Source organism: Setaria italica, chromosome III (assembly GCF_000263155.2).
Source record: "Setaria italica strain Yugu1 chromosome III, Setaria_italica_v2.0, whole genome shotgun sequence".
NCBI lineage: Eukaryota > Viridiplantae > Streptophyta > Magnoliopsida > Poales > Poaceae > Setaria > Setaria italica.
In genome coordinates this window covers 49,174,760-49,193,842 of record NC_028452.1, presented here as the reverse complement: position 1 = coordinate 49,193,842, position 19,083 = coordinate 49,174,760, and the positions used below count along the sequence as shown (strand labels likewise).

Sequence of the window (19,083 nt, the reverse complement as noted above, 5' to 3'; positions counted from 1 at the left end):
AGGACGATAATTCAATATCATCCATGATGAATCCATCCATATGAATATGCACAGCCGAAATAAAAGTATATAGAGATATATAAATTCAGTAATTAACACCATCTCTAAGAACTAAATATTTTGACTTCTGAAAAATCAATAGCAACACCTATTGCAATCTAATCAACGTGCATAGCAACTTGGTGATAACCCTCCATGATATAAATATTCATGTGGAACCCAAGGATCAAAATAAAAGTGTGAGGGATAACCAAACATATCCAAGGATGAATTCCAAGATATAGGCACATATGGCACTGGTAAAGCAAATGGATGAGGTAATGACCAATAATTTTGATGATTCGGTGCAAACCTCAGTTTTGGAGATCATCTCTAAAACTTTATCTTCTCCTTCAACTGTGCTACACACTTTGCTTGGTCATCATCCTTGCTTTGAGATTGAATGTTTCTTTTAGGAACCCATGCCATGCCCTTCTTTTTCAGTTCTTGAGCACTAAGCCTTTGCAACTTCTTCTTCTGCCAATTTGATAAACCAAGTGGATAGCTTGGCTTTGCTTCAGTTTTAGACAACAGTGCTCTTTTCTTGTTTTCTGCCTTCTTCAACTTCTTTTGTTCAGATTTGGCACTTGGAGGATCAATGGCTGATTTTTCCTCATCTTTGCCATTACTAGCCGAAGTACTTAATATGTTAATCGGCTTTTCACTAATTGGATTTAGATCTGAACTCTTACCTTTGCGACCATCTCTTTTCACTCGATAAACTTGCTTGACAACCTTTTTCTTCTTTTGAACATTAGACCGATCCTTTTGCTTAAAATGATCATTTTCAACATATGGTTGCCTTGCACATGATGGTTCTCTAGGTGCTGCATACTGTACATGATATGGTCTAAAATGTGAAGGAGTATGTGCCCATGGATCATTCCACCCCCATGATGAGTAAGGATGAAAACTACTGGGATGTGGAGCATATGGGACTAGCATTGATGGCCCAAAAGGAGGATAGGATGCTGCTAAATGAAACCTTTCTCCTTGCCAATTCCAATTCCCAGAATTATGCTTAGGAGGCAATCTTGATAATTCAACATCTTTTGACCGATTAGCACGCTTTGCCTCATTATCCCTTTGATATTTAGTCAAAAGTTCATCGAAAGTGAGCTTCGGCTTTTTACCATTGTGCTTAACACGATCTTTACCTCCATTCACTACAGGATGCTCAGGCCTCAACACTTCTGAAATTTTTAGACCTGAACCGATCTGACCAGTTTGGGAGACCGGTCTGACCTATTGGTCCAAATTGGTCAGACCTGTCCGCCCAACCAGTCTGACTTGTTCGCCAGCACAACAGGAGTAATAGGTTCTTGATTTGATGGAGAAAAATCCGTTTGCCCCCAGTAACTTTTGGGATTTTGATAGGCTCATCATCCTCAATTGTTGCATGATCTTGCAATTCATGGACGATATCATTCTCATCAGTTGGGAGCTCCGAATCTTCCTCTTTGGCAATTAATCTTGGACCTTTAAATGAATCAACTGACTCTAACTGATTTAATGATCCTTTGCCATCACAACCAATTGCAACCAACTGGTCATCCTCTTTTGTTTGAGAAAATCTCAATCATCCGGTATTAATGGCTGATTGTATAAGTTGACGAAATATATTGCAATCACTAGTATTATGATCAATGAATTATGCCACTTGCAATACTTTCGGTTTCCTAATTCAAGAGGTGATGGAATAACTTTGTGATCAAATAATCTAATAAAATCATTCTCCAGCAACATATCAAATAGATCATCACACAAAGTTAAATCAAAGGTATACTTTATTTTTTTTCCAACTGATGCTTTTGTGGAGAAGGCTTCAAGGCCAAGCAAGCAAATGGTTCAGATTTCTCACCGACCCATTCAGCTATACCTTTCCTTGTGCTTCTCATATTCGATACTTTAGAGCTTATAGCTATATTAGCATCGGATTTCACAATGGCTCTTGATCTTGATCTTTTGCTTTTAACTCCAGAACAACCATGAGTAAGCCATGTAGATAAAAACTTTGGCAATGATGATGGAGAGATTTTAAATACCAAAGTATTACTATGATCAGCCTTTCTAATTTTTACAATGCATTGGCTGATACTATCTGAAGGCATACTACTACTAGCAATTACCATCCTCAATTGATCTCTTGGAATTATTTGTGACAGAATCACTAATGGATGAATTAACTAAAGATATAGGATCTGATTGGGAATTACTTGCAAAGTATACCTTATCAAATATGTTGGAGAGGTGAGAAACCTTGATGTGGATGATATCATGCTTCTCCTCTTGATGGCAGCCCACTGTCATGTCCTGCATGGACCAGTCAGACCGGACCATGGAACCGGTTAGACCGGTGCTTCTAGGATTGCTGGAAATCACCGAGCGTTAAGATGCCACTATTTTCTTGCTGCCTCCATTGTTACGTTCCTCAATAGTCTGATGTTCCAAACTGTTCTCAGCCATAACTTGTCATTTAATGATGCGATAATCACTATCAAAATGCACGACACCTTCGGCTTTAGAAAAATCAAGCATGGCTGTTTTCTTTTGCTTAACACACTCTTGTACAGCTAGACTTGACACTTTTGGCATAATGGATTTAGAATATGCATTATTTGGTTCGGTTGTTGTAATAACTGAACTATTGCTCAAAACTGATTTCAACTCCTCTATTCTCATTCTGGACTGATGTAATAAAGCTCATATTTCCACTAGAGCAACCGAAGGAAAATTACAACCATCCATTCCATCTCTAATAGATGATCTTAAGCCCTTGAAAGCAATATTAGCAAGATCCATATCAGAAATCGACAAGTTAGAGCAATGGTCCTTAGTTTCTTCGAATCGTCTTATATAATTAGAGACCGATTCATCTTCACCTTGCTGAATGTTATAGAGATTGATAGTACATAATGCTTGAGAATAACTGGCCAAATAGCTAGAATCAGCATGGCCAATCTTCTCATTCACCGACGTGTTTTTTGGTGTGATCACATATTGTGAATTTGCAACCGATGAATAACCAGTTGAAACACCTTACTAAATATTATTGAAATTACTACCATATGATGTCTCATAGAGGTTGGCGGCCGAACTTACCATGTTAGTTTGGCCTTGATAATTTCCCACCAGCTTTTGAACTTGTTGTACAGCCGATGTGTGGGGGTTTAAAATTTAAAGCATGCATATTATTGAGCAATGGCTTTTGCATATAACATTCAAAATTATAATTTGCATAAGTACCTCTATCTGAACAAATGCTAGCCGATGCAATATGACTACTAGTATCATATCTAGCAATATCAACATGAGGAATCATGGTACTTGCATAATTACTATTATTATTATGTAATGTATTTGCAACTTGTACCTTGGGCTCATTGTAGTAGTATTGTTGTGGAACATAAGGATAGCCCACCATAATAGGTCTTGATGCTTCTGATCTTGTGGTAAATAAATCCAGATATTGTTGGTAATCCAAGCCACCAGTGACCAATACTTTGCTTCTCTTTTGATCTTCAATTTGTAGCAACAAGCAAAACACAATGCAATCGACTTGAGCAGCCTAATACAAAGTCACAAGTATAAATGCAATCGGTCCAAAAATACCAGATGCAAATACAGCGGCAAATTGAAATAGTGGATCAATTAGATATTTGGCTAGGGTTTGATAGAAAGGTTTGAGCAACTAGATCTTTCTTCCCCAGCGGAGTCGCCAAAATGTGTTGGCGCCTTTTCTGGCCAACACACGAGTGCGCTAGATCGCGCGGGTCACGATCAGACCGAATAGCACAGATGCTGCACAGGCTGATCAGACTGGTCCATCAACCCAGTCAGACCAGTTTCCTAGGATTTGGCTCGAGTCGGTCACTCAATGGGGTAACTACCACACTTACGTGGTGGGGGACGGCTAGGTTTACGAGCAAAGTAGCAAAGGGAAAACCGACGCAATTACGTAGCGAAGAACGACTAGTTTACGAGCAAACTAGCAAAGGTCGTCGAAACTCTCGCCCGGGAGGGACCCCGTCAGGGTGTGGACGTCGCCGGCGTGCCCTAGGTTGACTTGCAAGCCTAGAATGCCATTTATGGTCGTGGAGAACAGTAGATGAATAGCAAGGAGATTGAAAAAGTACTAGGGTTGAAAAGATAAAAGTTAGTTGTAGATTGATTCGATTGGGATGCTCTCAATCGGCCGTGGCCCTTTATATTTATAGGGTGGGGAGGTCGTTCCCTACTAGGAGTTGAAGGTTACATAAATCCCGTGTCAAAATACATCTCCTAACTCGGATTAGACTGGGTAGACTGGTCAAACCGCCCATCCCAACCGGTCTGACCGGTTAGCCCAGGGCTGAATCTTGTCGAAGCCACAACTCTCTCATCTACACTCCTAATTAGGCATTCCACATATGCATTTCGATCGTCTCGACGAGGTCTACGCAATGGTGAAGTCTAACTTGCATTTTGAGCACTTTGATCTGACCGGTCAAGCCCACCGGTCAGACCGGTTGGCCGTGTCAGACCCTGGCTGGTCTCAGCCTGATCGGCTTGCTGCCACTTTTGGTCGTCAACACCATGCTACATACATCCTGTAGTCTTGCACTCCAAGAATGAGTAAAAGTTCTAGCTACTGGCTTGCGGATGCGATCTGCCCATATGTCGATGGAGTGTAACACCTGCGCTGGTGACCTGTGGGCGGCATTAAAGACCATGTCATTTATATCCTTCCAAATGTTCTATAAGAAGGCGACGATCAAGGTTCTGAACTGAGGAGCATGTAGATTGTCTGGAAATGTGTAGCTGATGGTAATGTACAAGACATTCATTAAGCTGTATGGAGAGAGGTTGAGTGAACTGCATTTTGGGTGTATTGATCCTGCGGTGAGAACTGCATTGCCTGTCCAGTGGCTTTGGCAGCTGTTGTTAGTGGAGACAAAGCTTTGGTCACTGTCATAAAATTGGCACTATATTTTAGATTAATGAATGTAATTTGGTTCTTACACCAATGATGTTATGTACATGCATTTGTTTGCTGATTTGTCAAAAAGAAACAGCAATACATTCAGATGATTAGACGGATTCTGGGAAATTTAGACATGTTTTTTTTGTTGTCCACAACAATATCTATTATTGATTCCTTTTTAGGTAAAATAATTGTAACTCTGTTACTACAGTGATGCTTAGGTACATAATTCTGAACTTCGTTGCCATTAATTGTAGGTCAATTGTATCCACAGTTTCATTTGTTTGCTTGTCTCAATAATTTTATACTTCCTCTGTCCCAAATTACTATTCATTTTAGCTTTTCTAGATACAAAACTTATCAAAGATGGAGTATTACAGAGGGAGTACTTACGTTAGATCGATTTGACTCAAGTGGATAAGGAAATTTACTCCTTTGTTTTGCATCAAACTGCCAATCATTTTGAATTATACTGATGCCCGTGTGCTTTGAGATGATTGAAACTTAAAGTAGGTAATGTTAACTGCTGTGAGTCCCACTTTAGTTGTGAAATACATACCTGATACGGAGTTTTTTTTCTTTTCACAAGATTTTGCTGTACTAAAATAAATTGAAGGTACATTGGGTTTCCCTATTTAATACTCCATCTTGCTATTTGTGCCACCAGGTTTAGAGATTAGGCAAGTCTCAATGCATAATTTCATTGCACTGTTATCAAGACTGCAAACTTGGTAACTGTGCCTAGTTGGTTTCATGGGGATGAAACTCCTCTCTCATTTCATGAAACTCCATCCTCTCTCTCCTCATATGCCAAGTCAGCAAAATTGTTGATGTGGCGTAGAAATTAATGCTGATGAAACTCTCTATGGGAGATTCTCTATGAAACTCCCATTGAGACTGGCTTTAGAAATCAACTTCAGTCCTTGTAACTTAACTCAAAGTTAATTGTCATGCAATGAAATACTACAAAGGATCAAAGTTCAGTATGTCTATTTGCTCAAAACTGGAATGGAGTGGCAAGCCGGAGGCGCTCTAGTAGCTGTAATAGCTCTGCAAAGTGCCTTATCCTAGCGGCACCGTCTCCCAACCACTATAGCCCCGCTATTTCGTACGTTGCTGTTTAGGCAACAATCAAATTTCTTCTTTCACCCTTCATGTTTTGAATCAGTGAATAGAACGAAAAAGAAGAGAAAGAGCAAGTGATAACGTGGTTACGTGATTCTTCTTGGCAACGAGTCATTTGAGGCTTCTAGCAAGATGGATGTTTAGCTATATAGTTGTGTTGTGTATCCACGGCTAAGTGAATGAAGAGACGTAATTGCAACATTAGGAGCTTTCACGCCTGTTGTATGGTGGGCCCCCATGCTCTAGTTTGCAGAACATAGGAAATGATGGACTTGTCTGTTTGGGTTTTATGTTCCCGCAGTAATTTTTCTCGGGTGTATTTTGTGGCAGGGGCCCTACCTCAATCGTAAGAATTTGCAGCGGTTACTGTTACCTTCATGAGATGCGATTGATGAGACACCGCATAAACTCGCAAACAAACAAGCATGTTGGGGGCATTTCATTGAACGCCTACGAGTAGGCTACCCTAAACCTATCCCCATCTTAAAAATTTAAGACCATCAGAATTCCCATACCCGGCTATGGGTGGGGAATTTCCCCGGACTCATATCCGGTAGGGTAAATCATACCCGACGGGTCACCCGTACCCGCCAATAGTTTATTTAAACACATGAAAATCAGCACTTCAGTAGCAACCACTAGTCCCAGAACACATAAAATTAGACAAATAATAGCATATAATAATCTCTACCGCAACCACCAGTCACATAACACCATCACACAACTCATTCTTCGGATCCGATGCAGGAGCGCCAACGACGACGTCTTCAGCTTGGGCCTCCGGATCTTGCAGCTTCAGAGTGTTCACGGCGTCAACGAGCTCGGGATTTGGCAGCTTCAGTAGGTGGTCAGCGTCCTCCTCCTCCTCCATGATGTCCCTTGACGGAGTAAAGGAGCTGGTTAGTGCGGAGTGAAGGAGCTGCAAAGCATATGAAAGGGAAGCAAGATTGTTACCGTCCTTTGGCGCTGTCGTGCTCTGTCGCCGACATGGCGTCGGATGTGATGATTTCTGGTCGCTTGGATTTGGAATGGAGCGAGGGGAGCGGGGCCTGTTCGGCTGTTCTTGTAGCATGTTGGCTTTTTACGACGGCCTGCAGTGGACAGGGGTGGGAATATGGGGTTGGGAGGGGTGGGGGAGAGGATTATATACTTAGGGTTTCACCTTATGGGCTGGTACCTGGTGAGTTTCTTTACTTTTGGGTTAGGTATTTTTCACCCACGGGTCAACGGGTACGGGACTGCTGGAACATACCCATATCTGCGTACCGATTGGTGAAGAGTTTGGTCCATTTATATACCTGTAGGTAGTGTGTTTAGTCCATATTCAAACCCTAATGGAGTAAATACCCATCGGGTATCAGATCGCGGGTTCCGTAGCCATCTTTGCCTACGAGGAGGCATAGTAACAAGGCGGAGTAGGCGTGGTGACGGAGAGATAGGATTGTCAACTGTGCAGTGGGCGGCGAAGGCGAGCGACCATCGAACCGGCAACGGGTGACGTGGCCTGCGCAGAATGCTTGTGTTATAAATTGCCAGATTTGTAGGCGATTAATCCAGATTTGATGGCTGCTGGATGTGAGCTAAATAATTTCTTTCAAAACCATGGCCACAAGGCCCACAACCACCTGTCACAACTCACAATACATCTCACAGACACTAGTCTAGTATTACTCCAGGAGGATTAAACAAGTCTGCAGGATTAACCAAACATCCTGTCTCTTAAGAATATACTTCTCCAGAAGATTAAACAAGAACAGGGAAAACGATAAAGCAACACCCGGCCACCTCAAGGTTGACCAAAGGTGAAAATTATTGATGATCTCTTCAGTTCAGAGCACCTGCTCAATTTCATCTGTGACGAGACATTCAGACTTGTGATTAACCATGCCGAGTACCCCTTCCTCTTCATGTGATGGCGCCACCTCCACACCGGTGAAGACAACCGCATGAGATTGATACTCGTCGTGGTCATCAACAACAACGAAGAACCTGGCGATGCAAAACCTGCCTGAACCCAAGTTCACCACGGCCGCATCCATCAGCTTCCAGTACTTCTGTGGCAGATCAACATCCAACCCAACATGCTGCACTACCGGAAGTTCGTCGCAAGAGCCCAAGGCAACAGCAGAGAGGTCTACAGCACACAGCTCGCCGCAGGGGCTGCGAGTTGAGATGCCAAACCACATTTTAAGCTCAGTGTCATACTCCAGTTTGGAGAGGAAGGGAAGCACCCAATCGCCTGCCTTGCTCCACTCCATGGCCACCGTGTCGAAGGAGTAGGTTGCTCTGTCAGATGATACCAAGATCCTGGTGCCACCAACCAAGGCGAAGGGGATGCTGTCCGGGGTCCTGTACTTGGGGTCGCTGTGGAATGGTGGCGGTGGGAGAGGACGCCAACGCCAGCGACTCTTGGGGTAGTACGCGAGCATCTCAAAGCTGCACAACTCACCAGGAACCATGGCCATCATGTAGAGGCTGTCGGTATGGTTACCACGCAGCTTGTCACCAAACATGGCAGAGTCCACATCTGGGTGGATCTCGAAGTCAGCCATGGCGTGGGCAGCGTACGGGGGATGGAGATGGCAATGTACCTGGCTCCCTTGGGCGAGTTCAGTTCAGGCACGCTCAGGAAGGAGTGTGACTCGGCGTTGTACATGGTGGCGAAGCCGCCGGCATCGGAGCAGAGGACCTTGCTCTTGCCGAAGAGTGCAAATGCGTCCTTCAATCTGTCAGAAGCAAGCTCAGATACAGGTGACCTGAGTGGTGAGTAGTATATGCTTGGCACAGGTAAGCTCCCTTTCCCTACTAGCAAGCTGCTATCCTCCTTAGATTTTGTCTCTGCTGCCTTGGCTTCTTCCGTGATGGGTAGAACAGCCTCGAGATGTCCATGCTGGTCAGTGCGTGTAGGTCACGACCAGCGCGTAGCACCAGATGCAGAGACTGACGGCTCAACCTTGGCAAACTCATCTCTGATTTAGTTCACTTCGTTCACCTGATCCTTCAATGGTAAATTGAGAACATTGTGTCAGACTAACAAAATGATACAAAGAAAATTGTCCAACTATAACAGCAACAGCAAAAAGAAAGACCTGACAAAAATTCTTTGCTAATCATGACGAGTAGTCGAGCAAACAATTTCATCACACGAACTTATACTTCAATTCAAAGGGTTTATACATTATCTCCATTTTTGCACGAATCTAAAAAAAGCAAGCCTTGCACGCGAATTTTACCACATACCAATTCAATTCCGTCTGCTAGTTGGCACATAATTTCAGCTTATCATCAGTACTGACAGACAGAGGGAGATCAGTGCACCAGAACTAGCCTTGGACTCGCCACAGGGAGAGAGTAAAATGATTGGAGTATGTACCTTGAATCAGTGGCGGATCTAGGAGAAAAAACAATCTTATGCAATTCGATAAAACCATTTACAATTTGATAAATTCAAAGATTAAGCTAGAAACAATAACAAATCATAATATAAATAGTTTGATAATAAATCACAATATAAATAGTTCGAAATATAGCATAAAAGAAACTTATAATATTATTTATCTTCTTTGTTTACCCGCCACTTTTTGAATGATATGAATGTCTTAATTATATCTTCTTCGTTCACTTGGGTAGGGGTGGAGGTCCGTCGGGAAAGGAGGAGGTGAGATGGGCTTCACCATACCTCCTATCTGATTTCCACAAGCTAGATAGGAGCCACTTGCAGCGAGTTGCTAACTCTTTTACCATTATTCTCTTTCTTCATCGTCCTTCGCATATTGTTATGTTTTTAATAATAATAGCTAAATAAAAAAAATCTTCATACCTAAATTTAGGCAACTAAACCTATTTTGATTTTTTTTAAAATATTTTAATGAGATTTTTGGAAAAATCCAGTACTTTTCCTTATTTTATTCAAAGATAATTCGCATATTATTTTAGCTTCTTAATTTCTTCAAAGGATAATAAAATTAAAAATAATTTTTTTTCCCCTTCTAATATGAAATATTAAGCACATGTTTGAAATTTTAATTCAAAAGTTCACACATATCCTATACATGTAGGTTTTATGCATGCACCTACAAGACTACATAAAACAAGCTATACCAATTAAATTGTGCTCTCCTACTATCATTAATTCATTATTATGTTGGTCCGACCTTTTCGATGTTGGCTATTAACCCAAGTGTTACGCACATAGCTGTGACATGATACTTTAGCAAATTATAGCTGAGCGAACAACATTTTCAAAATGCTCTTATCTCATCTATATTTCGTACACATATTTGCATCAGAACCTAACTAGATAGTGGAATCTAACAAAAAAAATACTTTTATATATTGAGCTAACATTATTATAGAAATTCCATTAATCAATGTGCATAAACAAAATTGCCGGCCACTTTTTGTGTGTTCCACGTCTTGCAGCTGAATCCAATTACTATAATTAAGACCCATAACCTAAAATAAGCCACAAACCATTTTCTAGGTAGGAAAGAGAAATTGTGGCAAACAGGCTCCACGTGTAGCTAGCTTCCTCTTCCCCGCTCACGGCCTTCGCCTCCTTTCACGCGTAGGCATCTCCGGAGGATAGCACTAGCTGATCGGCCGGGCGATTGATCTGTGTTGGAACAGCACTCGCGGGCGCGTGGATCCTCGAATGGTGGTTGACGATGATGTCCCGTAGCCCGGGATCACGACGATGTTCGGCTGCGGCGGCTACCGGACGCAGTTCATCAACGGGCGCAGGGACAAGTTCGTGAGGCTCGACGACGCGGCGTCGTCGTCGTCGGCGGTGTGCTCCCCGCGTGTGTCCTTCTCGGCATCCGGCGCCATGGACCACCACCACGGCGGCCACGGCCACGGCCACGGCGGCGGGTTCCACATGGACAGCTACTTCTCCGGCAACCCATCCGCGGCCGCGGCCAAGTTCCGCGCGCGGTCGGTGCGCGTGGCCACCGGCGTGATGAACCGCTCCGAGCGGCTCAAGAGCATCGGGCTCGTCTTCCAGGAGGACTTCCGGAAGATGTCCCAGAAGGTGTTCGACCCGCAGGACGCGTTCCTGGCGCGCATGAACCGTGCCTTCGTCTTCGCGTGCATCGTCTCCGTCGCCATCGACCCGCTCTTCCTCTACCTCCTCGCCGTCAAGTACACCGACAAGAACACCTGCATCGGCTTCGACCGCAACCTCGCCACCGTCGCCACCGTCGTCCGCACCGCCGTCGACGCCTTCTACCTCTCCCGCATCGCGCTCCAGTTCCGCACCGCCTACATCGCGCCGTCCTCCCGCGTGTTCGGGCGCGGCGAGCTCGTCATCGACTCCGCCGCCATCGCACGCCGCTACCTCCGCCGCTTCTTCGCCGTCGACCTCCTCGCCGTCCTGCCCCTCCCGCAGGTCTCCATCTGGAACTTCCTCAACCGGCCCAAGGGCGCCGACCTGCTCCCCACCAAGAACGCGCTCCTCTTCACGGTGCTCGCGCAGTACGTTCCCCGCCTGGTGCGGTTTTACCCCATCACCTCCGAGCTCAAGCGCACCACCGGCGTCTTCGCCGAGACGGCCTTCGGCGGCGCCGCCTTCTACCTCCTCCTCTACATGCTCGCCAGCCACATGGTGGGCGCGTTCTGGTACCTCCTCGCCATCGAGCGGCTCGACGACTGCTGGCGGGACAAGTGCACCAAGCTCAACTTCCACCAGTGCCGGACCTACATGTACTGCGGCGGCGGCAGCCAGGGCCAGTCGGGGTTCCTCGAGTGGCGCACCATGATCCGCCAGGTCCTCCAGCAGGAGTGCGCACCCGTCGACAACTCCGGCACCGGGTTCCCCTACGGTATCTACACGACAGCGATCCAGTCCGGCGTCTACTCCACCGAGAACCTCACCGCCAAGATCCTCTTCTGCCTGTGGTGGGGCCTGCAGAACCTGAGCACGGTGGGGCAGGGGCTTGAGACGACGCACTACAAGGGGGAGCAGCTCTTCTCCATCACGCTCGCCCTCGTCGGGCTCATCCTCATGGCGCTCCTCATCGGCAACATGCAGACCTACCTCCAGTCTATGACGCTCCGGCTCGAGGAGATGCGTCTCAAGCGCCGGGACTCGGAGCAGTGGATGCGCCACCGCGTGCTGCCCGACGACCTCCGGGACCGGGTGTGGCGCCACAACCAGTACCGGTGGCTCGAGACCCGCGGCGTCGACGAGGACGCCCTGGTCCGGGGCCTCCCCAAGGACCTCCGCCGCGACGTGAAGCGCCACCTCTGCCTCCGCCTAGTCCGCCGCGTCCCGCTCTTCGCCAACATGGACGAGCGCCTCCTCGACGCCATCTGCGAGCGGCTCAAGCCCAGCCTCTGCACGGAGTCCACCTTCATCGTGCGCGAGGGGGACCCCGTCGACGAGATGCTCTTCATCATCCGGGGACGGCTCGAGAGCTCCACCACCGACGGCGGCCGGACGGGGTTCTACAACCGGGGGTTGCTCAAGGAAGGGGACTTCTGCGGGGAGGAGCTGCTGACGTGGGCGCTGGATCCGAAGGCGGCGGCGAACTTCCCGCTGTCGACGAGGACGGTGAGGGCGATCTCGGAGGTGGAGGCGTTCGCGCTGCGGGCGGAGGAGCTCAAGTTCGTCGCAGGGCAGTTCCGGCGGCTGCACAGCAAGCAGCTGCAGCAGACGTTCAGGTTCTACTCGCAGCAGTGGAGGACGTGGGCGTCGTGCTTCATACAGGCCGCGTGGAGGAGGCACCTCAAGAGGAGGGCGGCGGAGCAGAGGAGGAGGGAGGAGGAGGCCGCCGCCGACGAGGCCGACGCGGCGGGGGCGTCCACCAGCAGGATCAGGACCACGATGCTCGTGTCCAGGTTCGCCAAGAACGCCATGCGGGGAGTGCAGCGGCAGAGGTCCGTCAGGGAGGACACCCTCATCATGCTGCCAAAGCCGCCAGAGCCGGACTTCGCCTCCATGGATTACTAGCTGCTCCATCGTCGAATTACCTGCTGTAAGTTTTATTCCACTGAAACCAAACATTTATACAGTAGAGAGAGAGAGTAGAGACGCCCCTGACCTGGCACGATTCAGCAACTGCTGAATGATGTGCAGAGATAATAAACAAAGATTCATAGATAAAATCATGAAATCAACAATGTTAAAACTCAATCATGACTTCAACGACTCCTAGATTACACAGTAAAAATAGCCTCACCTGGCACGATTCAGAGACTGCTGAATGATGTGCAGAGATAATATATAGTTTTTCTTTTTCATGTATATAAATTTTGCTACTGGAATGTAAGGTCTACTATACACAAGTAATGTGGTGCAGATATGGTACAAGAATGTTTCTGTCAATCATAATGTATGATACATGTACATGCACAAATTGTCCTATGGAAAATGCTATTATGAATTATGAAACATCAATAACCCGATCTGACATTTGCCGAGTGCGTGCGCTCAGCTGCATTAGCAAGTTGCATGCTTCCCAGCGTCAATTTGTCGGATATAAATTTCTTCATCTGTAATGGGTTTATGATTGGTAATCCATTTGTCACGGCATAAATTCAGATACTTCGGTCTTAAGAAGTGATCCCCATCTGCGACTGTGTTAATGAATGGAGATCCATAAATCACAAACTCTTAAGTCTTCGGTTCTGATGCATGGAAGCCACAGGAGCTGCACGATAAAAGTGCTGCTTCTGATCGGCCTAGGAGTTACCTATGAACTTGATCCTAGCAGTTCAAATTGACTAGCTTCCTATCTTCATTCCGACATGTTCCTTGCCATTATGCAGATTGATCAATCATTTCCTTGCTTGCACCGGAGGCTTCATCAGTTTCGTCATCAGCTTCCAATAGACAATATCTCACACCATCTGCAGAATCTATCCCATCAAAGTCATATCCTGGCTGGTCCTTTTCCACCTTCATATCAGGTATCCGACTCCCCACAGGTGGTTTTATTATGTTTAAATTTGGGCGGCTACTTAAGCTTAGTGACTGCTCCTGGGCTATCATTCTTGAACCGTTCCCATCGCTCTCCACTAAGTCTGATACTCTTACCTGCTAGAAAATAATTAATTCATATGGGAAATGAAGATTCTATGATTTTGATATTGATTCCAAGATTTCAAGAACCTGAAGAGGCATCATGATATCAAGTTCCTTGTCCCCAACGTCTTTTAGTGCTTCTTGAGCTTGTACCTCCATTGAATTTCTCACAAGCTTACTCAAGAAGGATACATCATCAGACATGACGCCCAATCCTCTTAAAAGTAACGAACCTAACTGCAAGCTAGTCTGCAGGGAAAGATTGGCAGGAAAAAAAATTGACCAAACGAATTCTTCTGTGCTGCTCGGTAAACACAAAACCTGTTTCAAAAATTACCTCAGCATTTTCTAGGACAACATCTGTTGCCCCTGCTTTCTTAAGATCTAACAAATGTGAGAGGTCTTGAGCCCTAGCATATATCGGAACCTGTAAAAACAAAAGATAATGTCAACAGTCTTCTCTCCAAGTCTCTTTCAGTTTCTATATCAGAAATCAGGGGGTCTCCATCCTAACTCTAACGGACAGTGTTTGTTTCATATTGGAGATTCTCACCGCAGTGAAAGCTTGCCGCAGTCTGTTTACAGACTCAATAGTTTTTTCCTTCCCGGTGTACATAACCATGATAGCTTTTGGAAATGTTATGCCGGCAGATTGCAGAACCCCAGGGCGTGAACCATCTCCGTATAGCACAGGAAATCCTGATTTTCTAGCTGACTGGTTGGAAAGAACAAATAACCTTAGTTAAACACATAAGACACATCAATCCACTTTTTCAGAAAGAAGGGAAGACACATCAATCGTTATACTACCAAAATGCTTTCTTATTCCAAACCTTTACAACAGCAGGATTTAAATCAAATGCAACATATGGCCATCCTTCTGCGTCTTGGTCAAGCCCAAATGATAGTGGTGCAGATAAAAAATTTGCAAGGACCTGCACAAATATGGTAATATATAATCTGTACTCGCAATGAAGTAAGAAAAATATCATGCAAGATACCTGTCCCATCTCTCCAAAACCAAGAATTACAATAGGTTCAGTGGCACCATAATTCACCATCTCGGCAGGTTTCTACAAAAGAGAATCTTAAGAGTTCAGAGAAGAACTATACTGATGCTCAACATGAATGTAAAAATTATTGCAGCTACATACTTCTTTTTCTTCAGCATTTTCATCAATGATCCCTGCTACTCTTCTTCCAACTTCATTGAGTAGCGGAGTTAATGCCATTGACAGCACAACAACAATTATGAGCAGTTTGTTTAACTCAAGTGGTAGGACACCAAGCCTGTTTGCCAAAGAAAACACCACAAACCCAAATTCGCCTCCTTGAGAAAGTAGCAATCCTATCCTTACACTTTCTTGAAGAGTCAATCCAACTCTTGGCCCAATTGCGGTAATTATCAATGTCTTGATTGCAATAAGACCTCCCAACAGTGATAGAACATTAGGCCACTCCCGGATGAGAAGCTACAATCATGAAAAAGGTCATGATGGATCAGTAAGGATCTAAATGGTGTTTTCTTAACGAACAAAAAAACACAACACCACCACTTCAAATATTACTTAGCAACTGCCCAGTGAGTGGAAAATGGAAATGAAGGGAAAGATATGGATTAATGTTCACGATTACAGAGTGTGACTCAGTCATCCAACCTCATTTAGAAAACACAAACAGTCAGTACCTGCATGTCGATGGAAGTTCCTGTAGTCACAAAGAACAATCCAAGCAACAAGCCTCTGAATGGCCTTATGTCAGCTTCAATTTGTGTGCGGAAATTTGTTTCTGCAAGAATGGCTCCAGCCAGAAATGCACCTAACTACATAGGATGATATGAGAAAGTAAACAATTAGCAAACATGAAAACTGGAAGAGCATAATCTGAATTTTGAATTAATTTTCAAAGAGGACATACTGTATCACTAAATCCCAACTGTTGGGTGATAAGTGACGTCCCTGCAACTGTTAGAAGACAGAGTGCAACAAATGCCTCTGAACTCCTTGACTCTGCAACAAACTGCCCGAAGAGTAATTCAGTTTCTTTTCCATACTAAACCAAGAGTTTATTAAATCAAATGTAAAGTAGAAAGTAACAAACCTCAAAGACACGTCTCATGAGGTATTTCCCACCAAGGGAAAGTAACCCAAGTCCTCCCAGTGCCTTTAAGCTTTCAGCTAGTAAAATTGGCCAAACACTTTGCTCCACGATATTCTATAATAAAGCAAATAAATGTCACCGTATGAGTCAATGCAATGTGAAGGCAGTGCTGCACGCTAATGCTTAGCAACCTGTGCAATAGCTGAATAAGTAGGATGCAGTAATATGTTAGTGATTATTTGTATGTTTACGTGTCAACCTTTTTACACTAAATTTGCAAATATTATTAGCTCATTAGTGTCGACCTTTTACCTCACTAAATTTTAGAACTACAAATCATTTAGGGCGTAGTGCTAATCCTTAAAGGCGTATTGTAGCATAATGAAAAGGTATATTAGGTTCATATCTTGCAGAAGAGCTTTCATGTAGTTTGATAAATCTAAGTTCTAACCTTTTGCATACCTGACTCTCTAGCACAGGGAGTATGACCAACAGGGGGACAACTGCAATGTCCTGTGAGTATCAGCAGAATATATCCTGGAATTAGTACACCTTACACTCCTTGGAAGATTCACGAATAAGGGCAATATGAGAGACAGAGAAAGGATGTAGAGCCTCAATCAAACACCTGCAGGAGGAGGATTCCCAGTGTAGCTGAACCAAATCGTGTTGGAAGTTCACCTTTCTCAGCAAGAAGCTGCAGGCGACATTCACAGGCACTTCGCATCAGTCTCATGTGCCAAAAGTAAAAAAAAAAAGATAACGATTGTAAAGCATGACAAGTTGCTTGATCAATTTGTGTAACTGAAATGCCACTGTATGCATAGTTGTTAGTGTGCATGTCATGAGCTAAGCCATTACCCAAAATATACTAGCTACAAATATGAAAAGCATGGAGAAACTTGATACATTAAAGAATGTTTGCTGAAATAGAAATTTTAGAACACTTTGAAACTTTCAGTAGTTCCTAAACAGAATGCACACCTGAAGAACAAAAGCAGATGAAGATAGTGAGAGTGCAGCTCCAATTACTATTGCTTCGTCAATACTTCTGATGTTCACCTACAGATCAAATTCGAGCAACTGAATCAACACTGACAATGGAACATTAAACATCGGAATGTACTACAGAAGACAATATGCTTCATTTTTCAGTTCACAGTACAACTTACCAGATCAGGCCTTGAATTAAATAGGAACTGCAAGATTTTTGTTCCTATGGCACCGTTAGGAGGGAGCTCGAACGCCGTGAAAGCGAGGGTTGACAGAAGAACCTTCATGGCATTGAAAGGTGCTGTAAATCACCTTTCCAAAATTCCATATGAATTGAACTAGGTTCTTGGCATCACAAGCGTCAGAATCCGTTATCACAAACCAACAGGCATGCATATATGTAGCACAAGGATGCATAAGCGCGTACCTGAGGCAAGCCCATCCCGAAGGCGAACCTCGCAAGAGCCTTGAGACGAGACAGGGAGAGCTCAAGCCCCATCTCAAACAGCTGCAATGGTGGGGAGAGAAGCCATCGAACCACTCAGTGTCTCAGTTCAGTGAAATCCTCCAAACTACGATCGTGAAACGGGAACATGGAATTTTACCAGGAAGAGAATCCCCCACTCGGACAGGAGCTTGACGTCGGTGAGGTTCCTGATGAGTCCGAACTGGTTGAGCACGACGCCGGCGCAGAAGAAGCCGAGAATCTGCAGCAGCAGCAGCAGCATTTGGAATTCGACGCGTGAGCACGGGGAGAGCGAGGGGATGCGGCGAGGAGGCGAGGGGTGGACGGGGGAGAGATACTTCACTGGGCTGGCCCGGACGACGCGGAAGGCGGGGACGACGATGACCGTGACGCCGAGGAAGGTGAGCGTGTCGAAGCCCAGGTCGTTGATCACCTCCACGGCGCCGCTGGCGAGGTCCATGTCCATCCCCGCGCGCGGCGCCCGGAACCGGGAGCGGGAGCTGGCCCAGCCTCCTCCTCTCCTCGACGCCACGAGCCGCGCGGGCGCCGCGCGGCGCCGGCGAGGGAGCAGGACGCAGCAGACGGACACGGACGCGGGCGCGGCGCCGTTCCGGGCGCAGGAGGAGGAAGGCGGCGCGGGGGGGAGGAGGACGTGGTGCCGCGCCAGCGCCGCCGCCGGAGCGGCAGCCGCCATGGCGCCAAGGTGGGCGACACGCGTGCCGAAGCTACCTGAGGAGAGCGCGGGTCGTCGGGGCGCGTACGAGGACCGGCGGGAGAGGAGGTGGGCGGGGCCGCGTCGCGTCGACGCGCCGCGCGTGGTTTTTTTATCTGGCTGGGGGACGCAGCGTGCTCGGAGATAAGATGTTGAGGCGGGGCGGGCGGGGCGCCGCGCGGGCGTTCGTCCGCCTCTCGCTGTCCCCCGCGCTGCCGCCGACGTCGCCGTCACCGCCAACGGCCAAAGTCCCCAACTCACCCTCACCACCACTTCTCTTGCTTGCTCCCCGCTCGTGGTTTTTATCTGGCTGGGGGACGCAGCGTGCTCGGAGATAAGATGTTGAGGCGGGGCGGGCGTTCATCCGCCTCTCGCTGTCCCCCGCGCTGCCGCCGACTTCGCCGTCACCGCCAAACGGCCCAAGTCCCCAATTCACCCTCACCACCACTTCTCTTGCTTGCTCCTTGCCCCAGTACAATAGGGCTTCCCAGCCATATTATTCTACTCCATTCGTTTTAAAATTAAACACGTTTTGGCTTTGTTGCAAGTCAAAAAATTTCGAACTTTGATAAGTTCATTAAAAGTACACCACCATCTACGAAACTTGAATAAAATCTACAAACTTAATTAATAGTAGAAATTTTAACTTCTGATAAAAC

The 19,083-nt window shown here is 45.9% G+C and overlaps 2 protein-coding genes across 2 annotated transcripts; one reads left to right on the top strand and one right to left on the bottom strand.

Moving 5' to 3' along the window:
* The first annotated feature begins 10,468 nt into the window (after positions 1-10,468).
* On the top strand, positions 10,469-13,218 carry LOC101777568 (putative cyclic nucleotide-gated ion channel 7). The gene has a single exon (XM_004964141.4). The coding sequence runs from the start codon at positions 10,824-10,826 to the stop codon at positions 13,077-13,079; it is 2,256 nt and encodes a 751-aa protein (XP_004964198.3). The 5' UTR covers positions 10,469-10,823; the 3' UTR covers positions 13,080-13,218.
* Positions 13,219-13,351: 133 nt separating this feature from the next.
* Positions 13,352-18,623, bottom strand: LOC101770263 (K(+) efflux antiporter 3, chloroplastic). Its single transcript, XM_004963143.4, has 17 exons — positions 18,056-18,623; positions 17,852-17,953; positions 17,674-17,754; positions 17,426-17,527; positions 17,238-17,315; positions 16,882-16,950; positions 16,716-16,766; positions 16,254-16,367; positions 16,071-16,172; positions 15,841-15,975; positions 15,308-15,625; positions 15,155-15,226; positions 14,987-15,088; positions 14,707-14,868; positions 14,491-14,580; positions 14,241-14,402; positions 13,352-14,165 (listed from the first exon to the last, which is right to left on the bottom strand). Exons 1-17 carry the CDS (start codon positions 18,404-18,406, stop codon positions 13,890-13,892), a joined length of 2,367 nt encoding a protein of 788 aa, XP_004963200.1. The 5' UTR covers positions 18,407-18,623; the 3' UTR covers positions 13,352-13,889.
* Positions 18,624-19,083: the final 460 nt, after the last annotated feature.